The sequence below is a fragment of the Eptesicus fuscus genome, chromosome 19, assembly GCF_027574615.1.
Source record: "Eptesicus fuscus isolate TK198812 chromosome 19, DD_ASM_mEF_20220401, whole genome shotgun sequence".
NCBI lineage: Eukaryota > Metazoa > Chordata > Mammalia > Chiroptera > Vespertilionidae > Eptesicus > Eptesicus fuscus.
In genome coordinates, this window is record NC_072491.1 from 5,228,850 (window position 1) to 5,245,636 (window position 16,787).

At 38.0% G+C, this 16,787-nt stretch overlaps 1 protein-coding gene across 3 annotated transcripts in view; it reads left to right on the forward strand.

Moving 5' to 3' along the window:
- Positions 1-16,787, forward strand: part of CYRIB (CYFIP related Rac1 interactor B) — a 110,748-nt gene that overhangs the window by 79,326 nt on the left and 14,635 nt on the right. For 2 of the 3 annotated variants that reach the window (XM_054708345.1, XM_054708347.1), the window contains 3 exons: positions 5,670-5,752; positions 11,875-11,996; positions 14,827-14,932. In XM_054708345.1, coding sequence (XP_054564320.1) covers positions 5,680-5,752; positions 11,875-11,996; positions 14,827-14,932 — 301 coding nt within the window. In that variant the 5' untranslated portion in view covers positions 5,670-5,679. The remainder of the gene's footprint in view (positions 1-5,669; positions 5,753-11,874; positions 11,997-14,826; positions 14,933-16,787) is intronic. The other variant, XM_054708348.1, reaches the window with a different exon arrangement.

Consider the following 16,787-nt stretch of genomic DNA (forward strand, 5'->3'; position numbering starts at 1 on the left):
TAAACAGCTTACAGTTCGCAGGACAGACCCCATCGAAAAGAACTATGTGGTTCAAAGGTTAATAGCTCCAAGTTTAAGAAATCCTGATTTAGAATGAAGCTAGTCAATGTTGAGTTTTGCTTCCTCCTCATCCCCCACTTGGAAATATTAAGTTCTTAAACTGAACTGAAGAAAACGGATGCCAAAGGTGCTGAAAGAGGAATAGGGGGTGTGGCAGGAGCTAACGGGGCAGGGGTGCCACTGCCATTGATAGGTGGACAGCGAGAAGCCTCTCTGAAGAGGGGCACTTGAGAGGAGGCCTGAGGCAGGATGGAGCAGCCTGCCATGGGACTAGCCTCCAGGCAGAGGAGACAGCATTGGAAAGCCCTGGAGGTTAAAGAGGAAAGAAAGCAACCGCATCTGGTAGGAACTTTCTATAGAAGAGAACTAGTGTATTAACTGCAGTGCAGAGTTTTATAGTTGTGTTTCTTTTGGCTTCTGTTTTAATTACGAAAACTTCAAGTGCTTTGTGGGGAATGGTCTGCCGTAGTTAGTAAGTGCCTCTGTGAGCTCAGGCAGCCGCAGACCGCCGGCCAGGAAGAGCGAGTTCCTTTCCAGATACATCGCCAGCTTTGAAACCAACATGCAGCGTAAGAGCTCACTGCCACAAAATTCCACCAGAAACATCACAAACACTGGCAGTAAACTACATTTGGTTTCTGTGTATTAAACTTCTTAGCTTGCTCAATGAATATCTATAATATTTAGTCTGAATCCAAGGATTACAATAAAAAGTAATCTGAAAGAAAATTCTTTAGCTTTTCCTCCTAAATTCTGATTGTAAGACTTGCAGTTTACTCTTCTAAATATATTTATCACTTACTTTGAAATAGTGCCTCTAGAATAAATCAGTAGCATTTTGGACCAAGTTGTATATAATTGGAAAGATCTTTTACATATATTGTTATCCTTTGTGTCAGATTTATGTATTCATCTGAAGCTTAGAAGTCTTATTATTCAGAACTCTTTTTAGATGCAAATGACCGAAACCCGGCTCAGCTAAACAGGTAAAGGGGAAGTTGGTTGAAAGAAATGAGGGTATCTTAAAACCTGAGGAAAATCTAGCAGCTAAACAGGGAAAGGCAGCTGGCACCTGGGAACTAATGGAATCACAAACCAGGACTTGAGGACACCTTCTGGGGCTTTCTGCATGGGGCCTCTGTTGCACTACATCCGCTGGCGTCATTCTTGTGTGACTGCCTGGCTGCTGGGGGGTGGGGTGTGTGTGCAGGAAACAAGCCTGCCGCTCCCTCCGCAGCCGCATTCCGCAGGCTCTGCTGTTGGAGCAGATCCCTGGCTCTGCGGTGGCCATTCCGCAGCAGCAAGTAGATGCCAGGCTTCCTGTGCCCACCTGTCAGTTTGTGAAGTCGCTGAGGTGATGTTTACTATTGTGGACATTGTGCGGATGAGGCGTGGAGAAGTCAGGAATCCTGACTCAAGTCCCAGAGCTGGGCAGGCAGAGTTAGGGTGTGAATCCAGGCTGTCTGACAATGGACCAGAACCAACAATCGGCCACCATATCGTATTCATTGAAATCAGCCACACTGAGGGGATGGAAGGTTTTGTTTTGTTTTTGGCTGAGGAGTTAAACAATGCAAGATTAGGATGTGGTTTTACTTTTCTTTGGTTTTCCCTTATAAAAAAAAGATATGACCGCTGATAACATGATGAACTGTTTTCAGATCTTTGGGGCCGCTGTTGTACTACATCTGGGGTTCCCAACCAGGGGCGATGTTGCCCCAGGGCATTTGGCAATATCTGGAGTTATGTTCAGTTGTCCCAACCTGTGTGGTGAGTTACTACTGGCCTCTAGTGTCTGCAGGCCCAGGATGCTGCTGCTAAGGACCCTACAATGTGAGACAGGCCCCAGTTTTAATAGTGCTGAGGTTTTGAAACCGTGCTAGGTACACTGGGCCATTTCAAACTTAGAGTCTATTAGGGTCGCCAAAGGAGGTATGCATGAGGCCAAAAGTGGTAAATAATTATGAATTTACGAGGTCATCTGGAAACAGATGGGCTGAACCCCAAAAAGGCGCCAGCAGCTTGGTACCAGGGAGTTAGAGATTTTAAAGGACTCTAGGCGGGCATTTTCGGAGGGGAATTCTCTGAGCAGTCTGGATCCTGGGCAAGTCTGGAGGGGAAAGAGAATGGTCTTAGCAAATGGAATGCGGTCTAAGGAAAGGGAATGTTTGTTGTGAAATGGGCTAAAGGTCAGTTTTCCAGGGGTGAGGGTATCATTCCATTATTTGATCAGATCTACCAGTCTATTTGGATTGAAGAGGTAAGAAATGCTAGATTTTTGAGTTCTTGTGGAGAGTGGATAGATCGGATCAAGTATGGAGCCAGGTGAGGGGGTTAGGGTCACATTTGGCTAGGATGCCTCGAAAGAAGGACTAAATGGTGAAGGGGAGGTAGGAAGGTGGAGCAGACGGACTTGGCTAGTTTCAGTGTTTCCCTGAGGATCACCTGTGGCGTACAAGTAAAAAGGTAAGGAAACGAATCTCTCCCTCCTCCCTCCCTCTGGCACCTGTTGATGGTCTCATAGGACTGGGTCAGTGGTCGGCAAACCACGGCTCGCGAGCCACATGCGGCTCTTTGGCCCCTTGAGTGTTCTAAGGCCACTTCAAAATAGACTCGCCCAGGCCGAAAACCGACTTCTGTGCATGGGCCATGAAGTTTAATCGCACTGTATGTGCGCGCCCACACGTGGTATTTTGTGGAAGAGCCACACTCAAGGGGCCAAAGAGCTGTATGGGGCTTGCGAGCCGTGGTTTGCCGACCACTGGACTAGGGTCATCGTTGTATATTTGGTCTCAGTTCTTGCTAGTGAGAGAGTATGTATTTGGAAACAGAAATTCCATATATATTTGAAAGCTTTTAAAAATTAAAGCTGTGAAATAGTCTATTTCTAAATGGTTCCTAAAACTTACTGAATAAATTTAGTAGCCAGTTTAAAGTAATTGCTTGGATATGATTAATGATTTTGGGACAGTGTTTATATTTTCCTTACTATAAAAGTTTGGTATTATTAAATTTTTTATCATGTATAAGAGAATTAAGATTAAACAGTTTCCTCTTAGTGTTTACCTCAGCTAATCCATTCGTGTAAAACATTGTACAAAAGCTTACCAGTGAACGTCTGTGTCTTAGGGATTTTTTTTTTTTTTAAATATATATATTTTTATTGATTTTTCACAGAGAGGAAGAGAGAGGGACAGAGAGCTAGAAACATCGATGAGAGAGAAACATCGACCAGCTGCCTCTTGCACACCCCCCCCACTGGGGATGTGCCCGCAACCAAGGTACATGCCCCCGACCGGAATCGAACCTGGGACCCCTCAGTCCGCAGGCCGACGCTCTATCCACTGAGCCAAACCGGTTTCGGCATGTCTTAGGGATTTTGATATAAAAAATAAGACAGATCCCTACCTCCCATTGGGAGAAGATTGTTTTGAAAGAAAGGAGACCATTATTTACCGTATTGGTGAATAAATTAGATTATCATTAAAATTTTCTAAGAAATGTGTGGGTCAGTCCAACAAATAACTGTTATATAACTGTTATACATGTACTGTTATATCCTCCTTGTGGGGTTTAAAGTTAGGGACATACGCCATTGTCTGGGAAGTAGGTGGAGGAAGGGGTACCAGGACAGGTGGGCAGAAATACTGCCTCTTTTCAAATTTCTTGTATGGGGATAATAATAAGTTGTCTCCTTTCATTGATTAAAAAATATTGTTGCTTTTATGTTTTGTTATATTTATATTTGCCAGCAGTTCCACATTCGGAGAAAAAGTATTGAGATAGGGGGTGGGGGAGTGTCTGTACACTGTAGTCTGACTTCCCAATAGTTACTGCCACTTCCAGGTTTGAATCTGGCTTCCTGATGGTCCCAACACTGCCCTCCACATCCATCCACACTGAGTCATGGCAAATTCTTGCGCAAGATTTATGCCAATACCTTATTTTTACCGTTTTTCCTCTGCAAACTTACTAAGCTATGGTAATTGCTGGATCCTTTGTACTTGTTTGCTGTGTTAACTTTAGAGTTACATACATTGTATGGTTGTATTTAGTTAATATTGTTGCATAACCAGTCTGAGTTAAATAATAAAACGTTTGATTAATCTTCGAAGTATAGAAAATGTAAGAAATGTTGTTTTATGTGTGGTAAAAATTTTTAAGTAGGTTATTGGTAACTGCCTTTAGTCTTTATGGTTTGAATACTGTCTTCCTTGTATCCCCAAAGGATATGATCTACAGAAGGAAATTACCCCTGTTATTTAAAAATATGGTCTCAGTATTTGCTTACTTGAGAAATCTATTTTGATGTTTATTTAAACTGAGAATATATGCCTCAGTCGTTATAAAGAAGTAACCTAATATGGATTAATCAAATGTAAATATTTCAAGTTATATATAAAAATCTGATCTTTTTCCAGCCTTGCTGTATGTAACTTTTTTGATCTGTGGGAAAGAGGACAAGAGCTATAAACTCAGAGCCACCTGTGCCTTTGTTGTGCCACATTTTCAGTGCCAGGAGCACATAGACCTGCACCTGTTGGTAACTCCGAGCAAGCCAGCCTTTGCCGAACCCCAGGCCTCTGCTTACACTTTTTGACTGGAACTAAATGATGTTGCCATTTTTATTTTTAGGTTTGCTGGCATGGGTAATCTCATTAAGGTGCTAACCAGGGACATAGACCACAATGCAGCACATTTTTTCTTGGACTTTGAAAGTAAGTCTCTTTAGCCCTTCACAGCTGGTGCATAATGGTAAAGGTGAAAGGTGAATGATCCTCACACCACAGTGAAGGCCAGCCAGAACATTTGTTAATAAAGTATGGGCAATCAAAATTTGCATGATTTTTTCCCTTAATTGTAGGCAAACATCACCATCATACGTATAATTCTTTAGTTTTTCATTTGCTAAAATCATGTTGAGTCTGTAGCCAGTGCTGTCCTTTCATTAGTCCATGAAGCAAGGAGCCTTATGATGAACATTCTACTAGTATGCCGTGGTGACTGCTCACGTTCCTGCCGTCGGTGGCTGGATACCGTCCACGTGTGCTGCACATCAGAATCAGGAATTAAGTAACCGCCACCGGTTACAAATCCAAATTTGGATAGAAATAGCCGCTTTATTTCATGGCATACAGGAAGTAAGTTTAACATTCTACTCTCTTAAGATGAAATGCAAAGGTGAGCTGTGGCCAAAACTCTTGATATTTGGCTTTGAAATAAATTGTTGTTTCGGCGCAATTTTAAACAAGATTACACGTGAATAATTCTTGATCAGAAATTTCTTTTCCAGACTACAAGCACTATTGGAATACTTACAGAATTTTTCATTATAAGGCCACTAATGAGACTTGTCTTGGGAGAATTTTGCGAAGAATTAGAGCAACAGTTGTGCCATTATGTACAGGAAGCCACATTTCACCTCTAGGTCCTCCACATCAACCGTTGCGAGCCCGGTTTGCTGTCGCCCGAGCCCAGTCTCGGTAACCTGAAGGACGAATTCATGGCCTAATGAACATTTTCCCTTTTGCTATTGAAACAAAAAATCCATTTCTGATGTTCTTTTTTATAAAGGGATATTTTCTCTTTTCTCATTCTTGTCTCGACAGGTACCTTAACATGGGGAATCTTCTTAAAGTTTTGACATGCACAGACCTTGAGCAGGGGCCAAATTTTTTCCTTGATTTTGAAAGTGAGAAGATGATTTTATATCTATTTCTCTTTGCCTGCAGTAGACTGCGTTTGTCTTGCACTAAATGAATGTTTCCACTTTGCCATCTGTTTAACTGCTTTGCATGACTGAGCTATGAATTGTTTGAGTAAAATTTCTGGTGCCTTCTAGAACTGAAAATCCTTTTTTTATAGACTAAATTGTAAAATGCTTTTATTTGAATTTTTATAAGAGATATCTCTTTAGTGAGCATTTTTTACAATTTGAGATCTCAAATGAAAACATTTAAGATTCTTATATAAAAACATTTCTGTGAAAAAATTTTGGTGAAATTTGTTAATAGAAGCAATTTTTGAGGGGAATTAATTGCAGTTGGGAAAAATTAAATATTAACTCTATACCTATTGAAGTATTTTAATACAAATCGGTTCTTGAAGGCCATTCAAAGCTTAGTATTTGGGCATAATATTAAAAGGTAAGTGTGAACCTTAATTATTCAATCTTTGTATATAATTAATTTGAAAAGTTAAGAAACTCATTATATGTACTTATTTCAGGAGTTATTTTTTTTCTAACTCTAAATATAAAGAAAATAATGGGTTCACAGACCTTTAAGTAATTTGCCTTCTGTTTGTTTTATGTTGCATGACCTATTGTAATATGGTCTAAGGGTGGCAGGTAAGTGTCATTGACCCCATGCATGTTGAAAAGCTTTTGCTTTTTTGGCTGTTTGTCTGTATTGCTTTAGCTTGTCTGGTTGTCAAATCAAGAACAATGATATTAAATTGGTGTTTTAGTGTGAATGTTGCTATTTTAACTGATCATTAGAAATTGTTAGGAAAGGGTGAAGAGAGCGCCTTAGATTGTAAATCGTGCGATCTCCTGCATTACCACTAAGGTTAAAACATTTGAACAGATATTTAAGTACTTAAACTTTAAGACCTTTTCTGGCTTTAAAAACAAAATAAACAAATCCCTGAAAATAAATCCCCAGAGAGTCGCTGCATTTTTCATCAACTTCTGTTTAGTTTATGTGATATTATGCAATTCATTCTACTTTATGAATAATTTAAATATTTTCCTTGAAACCAGGACAGTGCCTATGCACACATTAATTTATTGTTCTACATTTTATGGAATAATTTATGGTCTCTGATATTTTTCTAATTTTATTACATTCCTATCAATGTTCTGTTAATAGTTTGGTAGTGTGTGCAGGCTAGCGAAGGGTAGTAATGCTAATATCAGGACCATAATAAGATGTGGGTTTTTAGGGGACCATGTAGTTAAATAAATAGTGGTTTTCTTGACCCTTCTCAACAATTTAACAAGACTATTTTAAGTGCATGTTTAGCATGAATTTTAATCAGCTTGGGATGTTGAGCAGATTGCTGACTTGAAGGTTATTCTTTCAGATGAGGCAACTTACATTAAAGCTGTATTTTAGTTTATTTGCATCTATTTCAAACTTGGTCTTGTATATTTTTCTGCTATTCTGTCTCCCTTTACTCTGTCTCAAATTCCTTACATTTGCAGAATCTTGGCTCTGACACAGTCAAGATCTTGTTCAAGACTTGGCACTTGATCTTTTTATAAACCGAGCTTTAGGTTGTGGTCCAGTGAGAAGCATGAGTTTATTGTAGTGTTTAAAATATTATTTGGTCTTGGTTTCCTAATCTGGAATAGGTTTGGATCATTATCCTTAAATTTAAATAGTTAATTTAGTGCCAGGAAAAGGTCGGAATTGCTAACAACAACAATTTCCAATCATGAAGAACTACATGTAAAGTGTTAACTTCTTACAGGCAGCTATAAGTTAAAGAATGATATTGTTGCCTATATCGGCCAATGTAGAACTTTTGGTTTGACACTTACTGGTATACTGTAAGTGAAATTTAGTGAAAACATTCTGTATCCTACGCCAGAGTTTGCCTGTTATTTCTTATTTAGATTTTTAAAGTATGTTTTCTTTTGATTCTTTTTTTATTTTTTATTGATTTTTTACAGAGAGGAAGGGAGAGGGATAGAGAGTTAGAAACAGATGAGAGAGAAAAATCGATTAGCTGCCTCCTGCACAACCCCCCACTGGGGATGTGCCCGCAACCAAGGTACATGTCCTTGACCGGAATCGAACCCGGGGACCCTTCAGTCCGCAGGCCGACGCTCTATCCACTGAGCCAAACCGGCCAGGGCCTTTTGATTCTTAATCAGTTTTATCTTTTATTCATTAGTCTTTTTTATTTTTTATTTTTTTAACAAAACTTTTCTGCTATAAGTTTACCTTATAATTTGGCTACTAGAGTGATCTTAGCCCATGAGATGGGTCAAAATGGTCAATATATTTAATGTGCCAGTTCCTTATGATTACAGAGAAAAGACTTTGTCTTAACTTTAGCATGTGCACACACGTGCTGTTTTTCACTTCAGTTCAACATCCATTTATGCCAAGCCTCCTGCCTGCTGACAAGTAGGTGCCGGGGATGCAGAGATACAACTCCTGCCTTTGGAGAGTTCTCAGTCTAGTGGGATAGATAGAAATGCAAATTAATAATAATCTTTGCGTAGTTTACATCCCAGGAATAGCTCAGGAAGGGATTGACTTTACCTTGCAGGGAGTAGACGTTCTGATGGTGATGTTTAGTTGGCTGTGGAGGTGCAGTAGAACGTTTCAGGCAAAGTTAGTGAAGGACATTGTAGAAGGAGCATGTACAAAGTTACTCTATTTTCAGTTAGACCACAGTAGGAGAGTAAAAATAGGTGAGTGTTTATAAATGAGAAATAGAACCTTACTTCCTATGATTCTTTATTTTAGTGCCTTTCCATTTAATCATACATTTCTTCTAATTCTGTGTCTTTTGTGTTACCTGTCCGTTCCCCCCCCCCCATCTTTTACAACTATTGCTACCCACTTTTTTAGTCTAACTTTATTTTCCATTTTACTTTTTGTATATTTTCTATTGCTTTTGCTCTGTACTTTGAAATATTTTTATTCTTATGGTCTTTCCTTATATTTTTTTCCTCTAAAATGATATAGGATTTTATTTGTTCAAAGATGAAAATGCATAATGGTGTCCTTTAACTCATGCTGGAGGCATATTTATATCTACCATCTTGGTACTTTCTCATTCATGCAACAATTTTGTTATAGAAAATCTGCTAGGTACTGAGTTTGCATGCCATTCAGTGGTATGTACTGTATATTGAGCTCCCTGCCTTGATGAAATTTATGGAGTTAGAGTATAAATATTTATTGAGCGAATGTATGAATGGATGCTAGATTAAAGCAGATAGACCCTTTATCACAGTTATAATTTTCATGTGATTTCCTTTTTATCTTCCTTCTTTAGTAGCTGATCTTTGCCTCTTTTTGTACCATAACAACTTCAGTTTTTAAAAAATCTTTTTTGTTGAGAGTATTACAGATTTCCCCTTTCCCCACGCCCAACTTCAATTTTAACACTTACTTTCAGTGACTCTTTTTAGGAAAGTGGGGTGAAATTATTACAATATTTAATTTTACCTTCAAACAGTAAGAGCAACTGAAACATGCTGTAATTGCCCTTGAACAGCTTTTAAAGAAGCCCGATGAGTTAGCGCTGTGCTTACTCCAGTGGTAGATACATCCTTTTGCAATCAAATGACTGTCCCTTTGTTAGCTGGCTAAGTGGCAGGTTTTTCCTTCAACTAATACCGTTTTTCGTTCTTTGCTCTGAAAAATCAAAGTGACAAGTCTTGGGTGCATTATATGATACCATTTTTTTGAACAAATGCTTTCTTTTACATAGTCTTTCCCCCTCCCTAGTATCTCACCTTTTGCATGACTTGCTGTCGGTAAAGTAGTGCTTACCTGTCTGCTATTTTCTGTTTGTCTTCATTTCTACAGCAGTCTTCAGCAGCTTTCAAAATTATCAGTGTGACTCTCCTGTGGCAGTCTAAAACTGTTCAGTCAGTGTGGTGCCGGGGGCTGTTTTTAAGTTTCTTGTTACTTATTAAATCTTTAATAATCATTAATCACTCCCAAGGTCTATTCAAATCTACTTTATAATGTTTCTTTGTCTGTAAGTCTCAGTGTCACATTTTTCTCTTAACAACTAGTCACCACACCAAAAATACATAGTAATTGCAAACTTTACAAATACCTTTTGGTCTGCAACAGTCATAATATTGTCCTTTGTCATGAATTCCCTCTTCATGAATTTAAACTATGTGTCTCCTATTGATGTTATGTCTGTAGTTTCACAACCCACGTGAAAAAATATAAAATTGCTGTTTTTGCATGTAAAGAGTATTTTCTCTGCTGCGCCTAGTGTAAGTATAAAAGTTACAAGATGTACTTTTTAGAAGTGTGTGTCTAACCATGACTTTGGAGAACAAGGTCTGGCTAAATGAGAGAGGATATTACTGCTAAATGACAGACTGATTTTAAAGTCATTTAGCTACAATATCATTATTCGCTCCTAGTAATACCTGTATAACTTTGGACACAGTCTTTTTTTAATTGGCTCCTCTTATGTAATTATTTTGTCATAGAATTTTCATTCAAAAGGTGCATGATTTCTGAAAAGAAATTTGAAAATAAGGGAACAGATATGAGAACACAAATCCCTAAGTTGGCTTTGCATGTAAATGTTACTGTGTTATGTTTTTGTAGTACTGTCTTAGGTATGTTGAAATTAGAATTTGGTACTGTAATTGTTGATTTAAAAAATGTGTGGTATGTTTTTGACTAGTTGGCAGTTTAATAATTGGGATTGAACTATGACTTGTCCCAAACACAAATAAAGTTATAGTATTTAGGCAACTGGAGTCCTAGTTTCATGTGTCAACTTAGTTTCCTTAAATTTTCCAAGGAAAGGAATAAATATAGATCATTGTGTATTTGTGGGGCGGTGGTGTGGGTACAGAAAACTCTTAGTCACTAGTTTTATATAACAAAGAGATCAGACATGTTCTTAATTCATATTATAAATTAGGTAAGCAAAACAGATCAGACATGTTCTTAATTCACATTATAAATTTGGTTTTCCTCCCCTACCCTCATAAGAGAAAATTTTAGTAGGGAGAAATTCTGCCAGCATAATTAATTCCTCTAAAGCATTATGGTAATTATAATGTTTATCATTTTAAGTGCTTTATGCCTTCTCTGTAGTAACATGGCCTAGCTGAAAAGATATAAGAAAAATTCAGTTTCCTCACAGAGTGCCCATTCCCCTCCACAAGCAATGTACTAGATGAAAACGACTTATCCTTAGGAAAAAAATGACCACATCATTAAAAAGAGAATTTCTGTTACCTCGAGTCTAGCAGAGAGAAAGCTAGATTTAGTCCCATTAACATATGTTCTGTGGCTAACACTGCAGGTGGTGGAAATACCCATATGTTTGTGTTCCTTGTCATGCTTTTTGTAACTGTAATTCTTCACTTTTTTCTCACTCATCCTCAAGGATGGAGGAGCTCAGTTTTTGCTTTAGCATTTAAAAAGTTCAGTGATAATATTGCAGCTAAAGCATCTAGCTTTCAGCAGCCCAGTGATTCTGGAGCAGTTTCATACTTTGAACTCTTCTGCGCTGGAATCTTGACCTTGTGTTCATCGGCAGAGAAGTTCATTTGGTACAGAATTTAAAGTGGTCCCTAGAAAAGGGCAGCATCTAGAAAGGATTCTTTTAAAAGTATTTATATCAATATTCAGTCATTAAATAATTTATAGGAGACTAAAGTCATTTCAGTCTTAAACATAGATTAGCAAGATATATTAGACCTTTCATTTCTCTAGCATTAAAATAGATCATTACTCATGAATTTACAGTCATTACTGATAGTGACGACTGTAATGAAAAGCCAGTTATTCGTGCCATCACAATTTAAATTCGAATGATAATTCTCAAGTTCACTTAATATACCAAGTCATTATTTGTATCTACAATAAATAATGTTTGGTGTTCCCTTGCTGCTTTGTGATATTTACAAACTTGAGGCTAGTTGTTCAAGTATAGAACTATGGAAAAATTATCAATGTTTTCCAAGAAGTACAAAATTAACATTGAATAAAATGTTAGTCATCTTTAGAAATTTGGATTTAGAGTTATATGTGTACTAAAAAATTCATGTGACTGTGAATTTTCTTGTGCTTTCCTGCTGTTTAGATGCCCAGCCTACAGAGTCCGAGAAGGAAATTTATAATCAGGTGAATGTAGTGTTAAAAGATGCAGAAGGCATCTTGGAAGACTTGCAGTCATATAGAGGAGCTGGCCATGAAATACGAGAGGTAAAGCACGCCATTTTCCAATCAACTAGAATGTACTGTGTCCCTCCCTCTTTTTAATCTCTGTCGTTTTCTATACTTTAGAATCCTATTGCATAGTAAAAATTATATTTAAAGGAAGATCACTTGCATTATTTCAAAAGTGGTTGCAAAATATAAGAATAAAAGGAAAACAGTGTTCTATAAATATGTATGTATTTTATGTATATTAAAGAAAATTGTGTGTTATTGGTTGCTGTCACACCTGAAATTTACTGTATCCATGGGGGGCCTATTGGTATTTTTATGGAGGGGAAGAGCAGACACAACTTTCTTTGGCCTTTTGTTCTGCCTTCTATTTTTCCTGCTCCTCCTAAACTTCCTTGGGAAATCTGAAATCATCCTTGTGGTCTGACTCCCCAACTCTGTCTGACTTTTTCCTCAGAGCAAATGTTCAGTGTGGTCTCCCTCAACTTTCTTCTCCCGAACCTCTGACCTGATCCAGGTTTCTTCCCATTCATCTCATTCTCCATTTCTTCTGTTTTTCCGGAGAAGCTTAGTCTCTCTCCTTCTTATCAACACTGTGTTCTCTAACATTCTTCTCCATTTTCCTCTGGAATTTCAATTCTTTCTTCTCTTTTAATTCCATCTGTTTTTTTCTCTTTTACTGACTTTTTCTCCTCAGCATAAACATACTCAGCAGTCCTGTTCTACCCAAAGAAACCTCCGAGCCTCTTTTTCTCATCGAAGATAGAGTCTATTAAATAAACCATGCTTATTCTCTAGGATAAACCACCAGAAATGGAGATAATGTTTTGACGGTTTCAATATTTTTGGAAATGAGAGTGAGAATACCTGCTCCATGACACCCTCACATTGACACTGACCAAGCACCCTTGTGCATGTTGGGCTGTGGTTGGTGCTGTACTGAAACGTTCTCTAGGAGCAGTAACGCTGATGTGAAAGGAGAAGGAACCAGCATTATAAGGAGAACCATGACATGTTGATGTGGCAGGGAAGCCATTGTCTTCAGTTCTGAATCCAGCAAGGCCAGGAAACAGTTAACTGTGCTCGCTTGTGACAGTGGGTGGCATTTGTTGGAGCATTTGATAGTATGAGAATGAGCAGATACTCGAAATATCATTTTTAGGTCCTTGCAAGAAAAGTTGGCTAGGCTTCTCAAGAGAAGAAAGCAAATTTAAAGTTTTTATCTATTTGCTCATTTCCTGAATAATAAATAAAATAAACAAGTTTCTACTTGCTATAAAACATTACTGAGACTGGGCTTGAGGCTAAAAGGATTTTTCATATACAGCAGGATAATATTACAGTTCCTTTGAAATATTCATATTAATATGAAATAAAGATTGTCATATATTTTTAACATTAAAATATTTCTATATTGTCACATAAATGGGATTTACTTTGGACTCCTATAGTGCTTAAGCATCCTTTAAAATTTTTTTATGTTAAACTATCAAGGACATTTGCATATAGTGGCAAGCTTATAAAGCAAATTGCTTAAATAATATATAGCCCATTTATTTAGTTTGTAGCTAATTTATTCAGAGCTTCTTCTAAATTTACCTGGTTTCAATTTTTGTTTGCGTTCCTGTTTTTTGGTTTTGTGTAGACAGAGTTAGAGTGCTAGCGCCTTGGGAAAATCTAAACATCAGTACCTCCTGATCACGTTTATGAGTAGCCCCACGCCCCGCCGTGGGTGTGAGTTTCAGCTTTCACATGGTGTGTTTAGCTTGTTGGAAGATGTCAGAGAAAGCAAACCAGGTTGTTGAAAAAGACATTAGGTTTCATAAAGGGTTAAGAAAAGCATCTTTAAGCAAAATAAAGATGAAAATAAGAAAATACATTTCTTTGGGAAGAACCCTCTAAATTAATAGAAGATTGCCTAGTGGTTTGAAGGACTGGGCATAGAGAAAAGGCATATGCACGTTATATTAGGGTCTTTAGATTGCGGTTTATTTCCTCTCCTTTCAGATTTGAAACTAGTTTTTACCTTCTTATTCGGGAAAACCCAAGAAAACTTGGATTCCAGAATAATACTTTAAATATATTTTATTGATTTTTTTTTTTTTTTTTACAGAGAGGAAGGGAGAGGGATAGAGAGCTAGAAACATCGATGAGAGAGAAACATCGACCAGCTGCCTCCTGCACACCCCCTACCGGGGATGTGCCCGCAACCAATATACATGCCCTTGACCGGAATTGAAACTGGGACCTTTCAGTCCGTAGGCCGACGCCCTATCCACTGAGCCAAACCGGTTTCGGCCAGAATAATACTTTAGTTATAGGAAATAAGTGTGACAATTTCCGAATCCCATCTTTCAGGTTGATTTGGGTTCTTAATTTGGTAAGTCTCCTAAAACTACTTTGGACCCTGGAATTTGAATTATTCTAAGTTTCATACCCTGTTCCACAGTTGGCATCTTTTTTCATTGATTGCCTAACTTTTTGGTTTCTTTTTATTTTGCTAAAATAATTTTTTAAAGAGTACTGCTAAGAAAGCCTGTGTGTGATATGCAAAACAATATAAATGGTTTCTTTTTGTGGCTCTAAAAGGTATCAAGGCGTAATACATTTAACCAGCATGTATTGTGTCATCCTATTCCATTATATCCATGTCCATTGCAAGGATAACTAAAAGTGTGTTATGATAGGGTTAAGTATCCAGGAAGTTGAGAAGGCCCACTCTCAGCATTCCTGTGTCCATTGTTCTGTATTTTATAGATTGTACCAGGGTTTCCAACATTTGCTCAGACATATATTTTAATGTAAAAAGAATGCTGCTGGACTTTCAGAACTCTTAACTTTTTTTTCCCCCCTTTCGATTTTGAAGGCCATCCAGCATCCAGCAGATGAGAAGTTACAAGAGAAGGCATGGGGTGCTGTTGTCCCACTAGTAGGCAAATTAAAGAAATTTTATGAATTTTCCCAGAGGTTAGGTAAGTTGAAAGTTTTGTAATTATAACTTCCCTAGTGAAAAATACATTTATTGGTGCCACCAGAAGTAATTTAGAGTATTTTATGTTCACATTGCTATATTAATGTGCTACATATGTGAAGCAAGTTTGTTAGACTGTAGGATATTACAGCATAAAGCTAGGTCTTTATTTAGACTGTTGTCCTCGACACATTAGTGCTTCCATAAGGAGAGCTCTGATTTCATTGCAGTCTAAAGGGTCCTAGCGAGAGAAACCACTTGGTAGAAGTTCTCTCCAGCAAACCCTCTCCCAGATGCAGGAGCTAATCCATAGGCTCTGGAATATTTAGATTTTGATGTTCTTAAAATCATTGCTGATTAGGATCAGTTAAGTTCATGGATCTAAAACTACAGGTTGAGGACTAGGGAGCCAATAGGAAAAGCTACCGTGAGATCCAAATTTTGCCTTCACTACAACCAGTAAACATAGTTGGAATTCCCTTCCTTGGAGAAGTGGCCAAAGTAAGATCTAGACATCGAGCTGCTGGTGTCATTTGAAAGCTGTACATTGGAAGGACTTTTTGTGTGACATTGTGGACATACGGGAGGAGCAGGATAGGTATATCTGAAATTTGAAAAATTTAAATTGAAGTTCTTGACACATGTTTTATATAGTTTTGAGTTTTGAATCTCATAAACATGTTATGTATTTTAAATGAACTCATGCAATTTGGTAAACTGTGCAGTAAGGTAAGAGTCAACCTGGGGGCTCATGCGCTAAGTTTAGGCCTGAGATGTGATTTCTTGGGGCCATAGTTTAAAAAAATTCCTCATCAGATGCCAGGTTTAAAAGTTGGTAATTGTTTGTGTTTTGGTGTTAAGTCTCCAGTTGTTTGATAAAATCAGTAGTTTAGGTGCCAGTTGGTCAGTTGATCTGCATGTCAGTTGGCCAGAGCTAAGTGACAAGCATCGCTGTTGATTACTGAGAGCATGTGCTTTCTAGTTTAGTAGGTTCCCGGGGCTTCCTAGTTTTTATATCTTGCTTTTCATATTCTTTACTAGAGGCCCAGCGCACGGAATTCGTGCACTTGGCAGGGTCCCTCAGCCCAGCCTGTACCCTCTGCATTGAGCGTCTGCCCCCTGGTGGTCAGTGCGCATCACAGCGACTGGTCATTTTGTCATTCGGTCGATTTGCATATTAGCCTTTTATTATATAGGATGTTAGGTACTTGGCCATTTGTGTTTGCAACTTTTCCTTTAAAGTGGAGGTTCTTTTTTTAAAAAAACCTATGTTTTTTAAAAAATAAGAGAATTGCTATTTTTCTTAGATACAGTATGCACTGTTAAATGTGAAAACAAATAATAGTTGAAATAGAAGTATTTGGTAAATTATTCTTTTCTTACTAAAGATAAGAATTGTAATTTATTTTCCCAAGCACGCAGTCAGCTCTTTAACACTATTTGCCTTTCAGTCAAATATCTACATCGTCTGTAGCTTGGTAGCTTCAGACCACTGACCTTGGCCTTGTAATTGTGGTGGTCACGACTCCTTCATATTTAGAGAGTTATCTGTGCTGCTAGTTTCTGGCTGCATTTATAGTTGAATTGCTTTAGACCAGGCGTCCTCAAACTACGGCCCGCGGGCCACATGCTGGTGTTTTTGCCATTTTGTTTTTTTACTTCAAAATAAGATATGTGCAGTGTGCCTAGGAATTTGTTCATAGTTTTTTTTAAACTATAGTCCGGCCCTCCAACGGTCTGAGGGACCGTGAACTGGCCCCCTGTTTAGAAAGTTTGAGGACCCCTGCTTTACATGGTGCTCTTGTCTTACTAAGGCTCATTCTAGTCTCAGCATTTACCAATGAAAAAAGAATAAT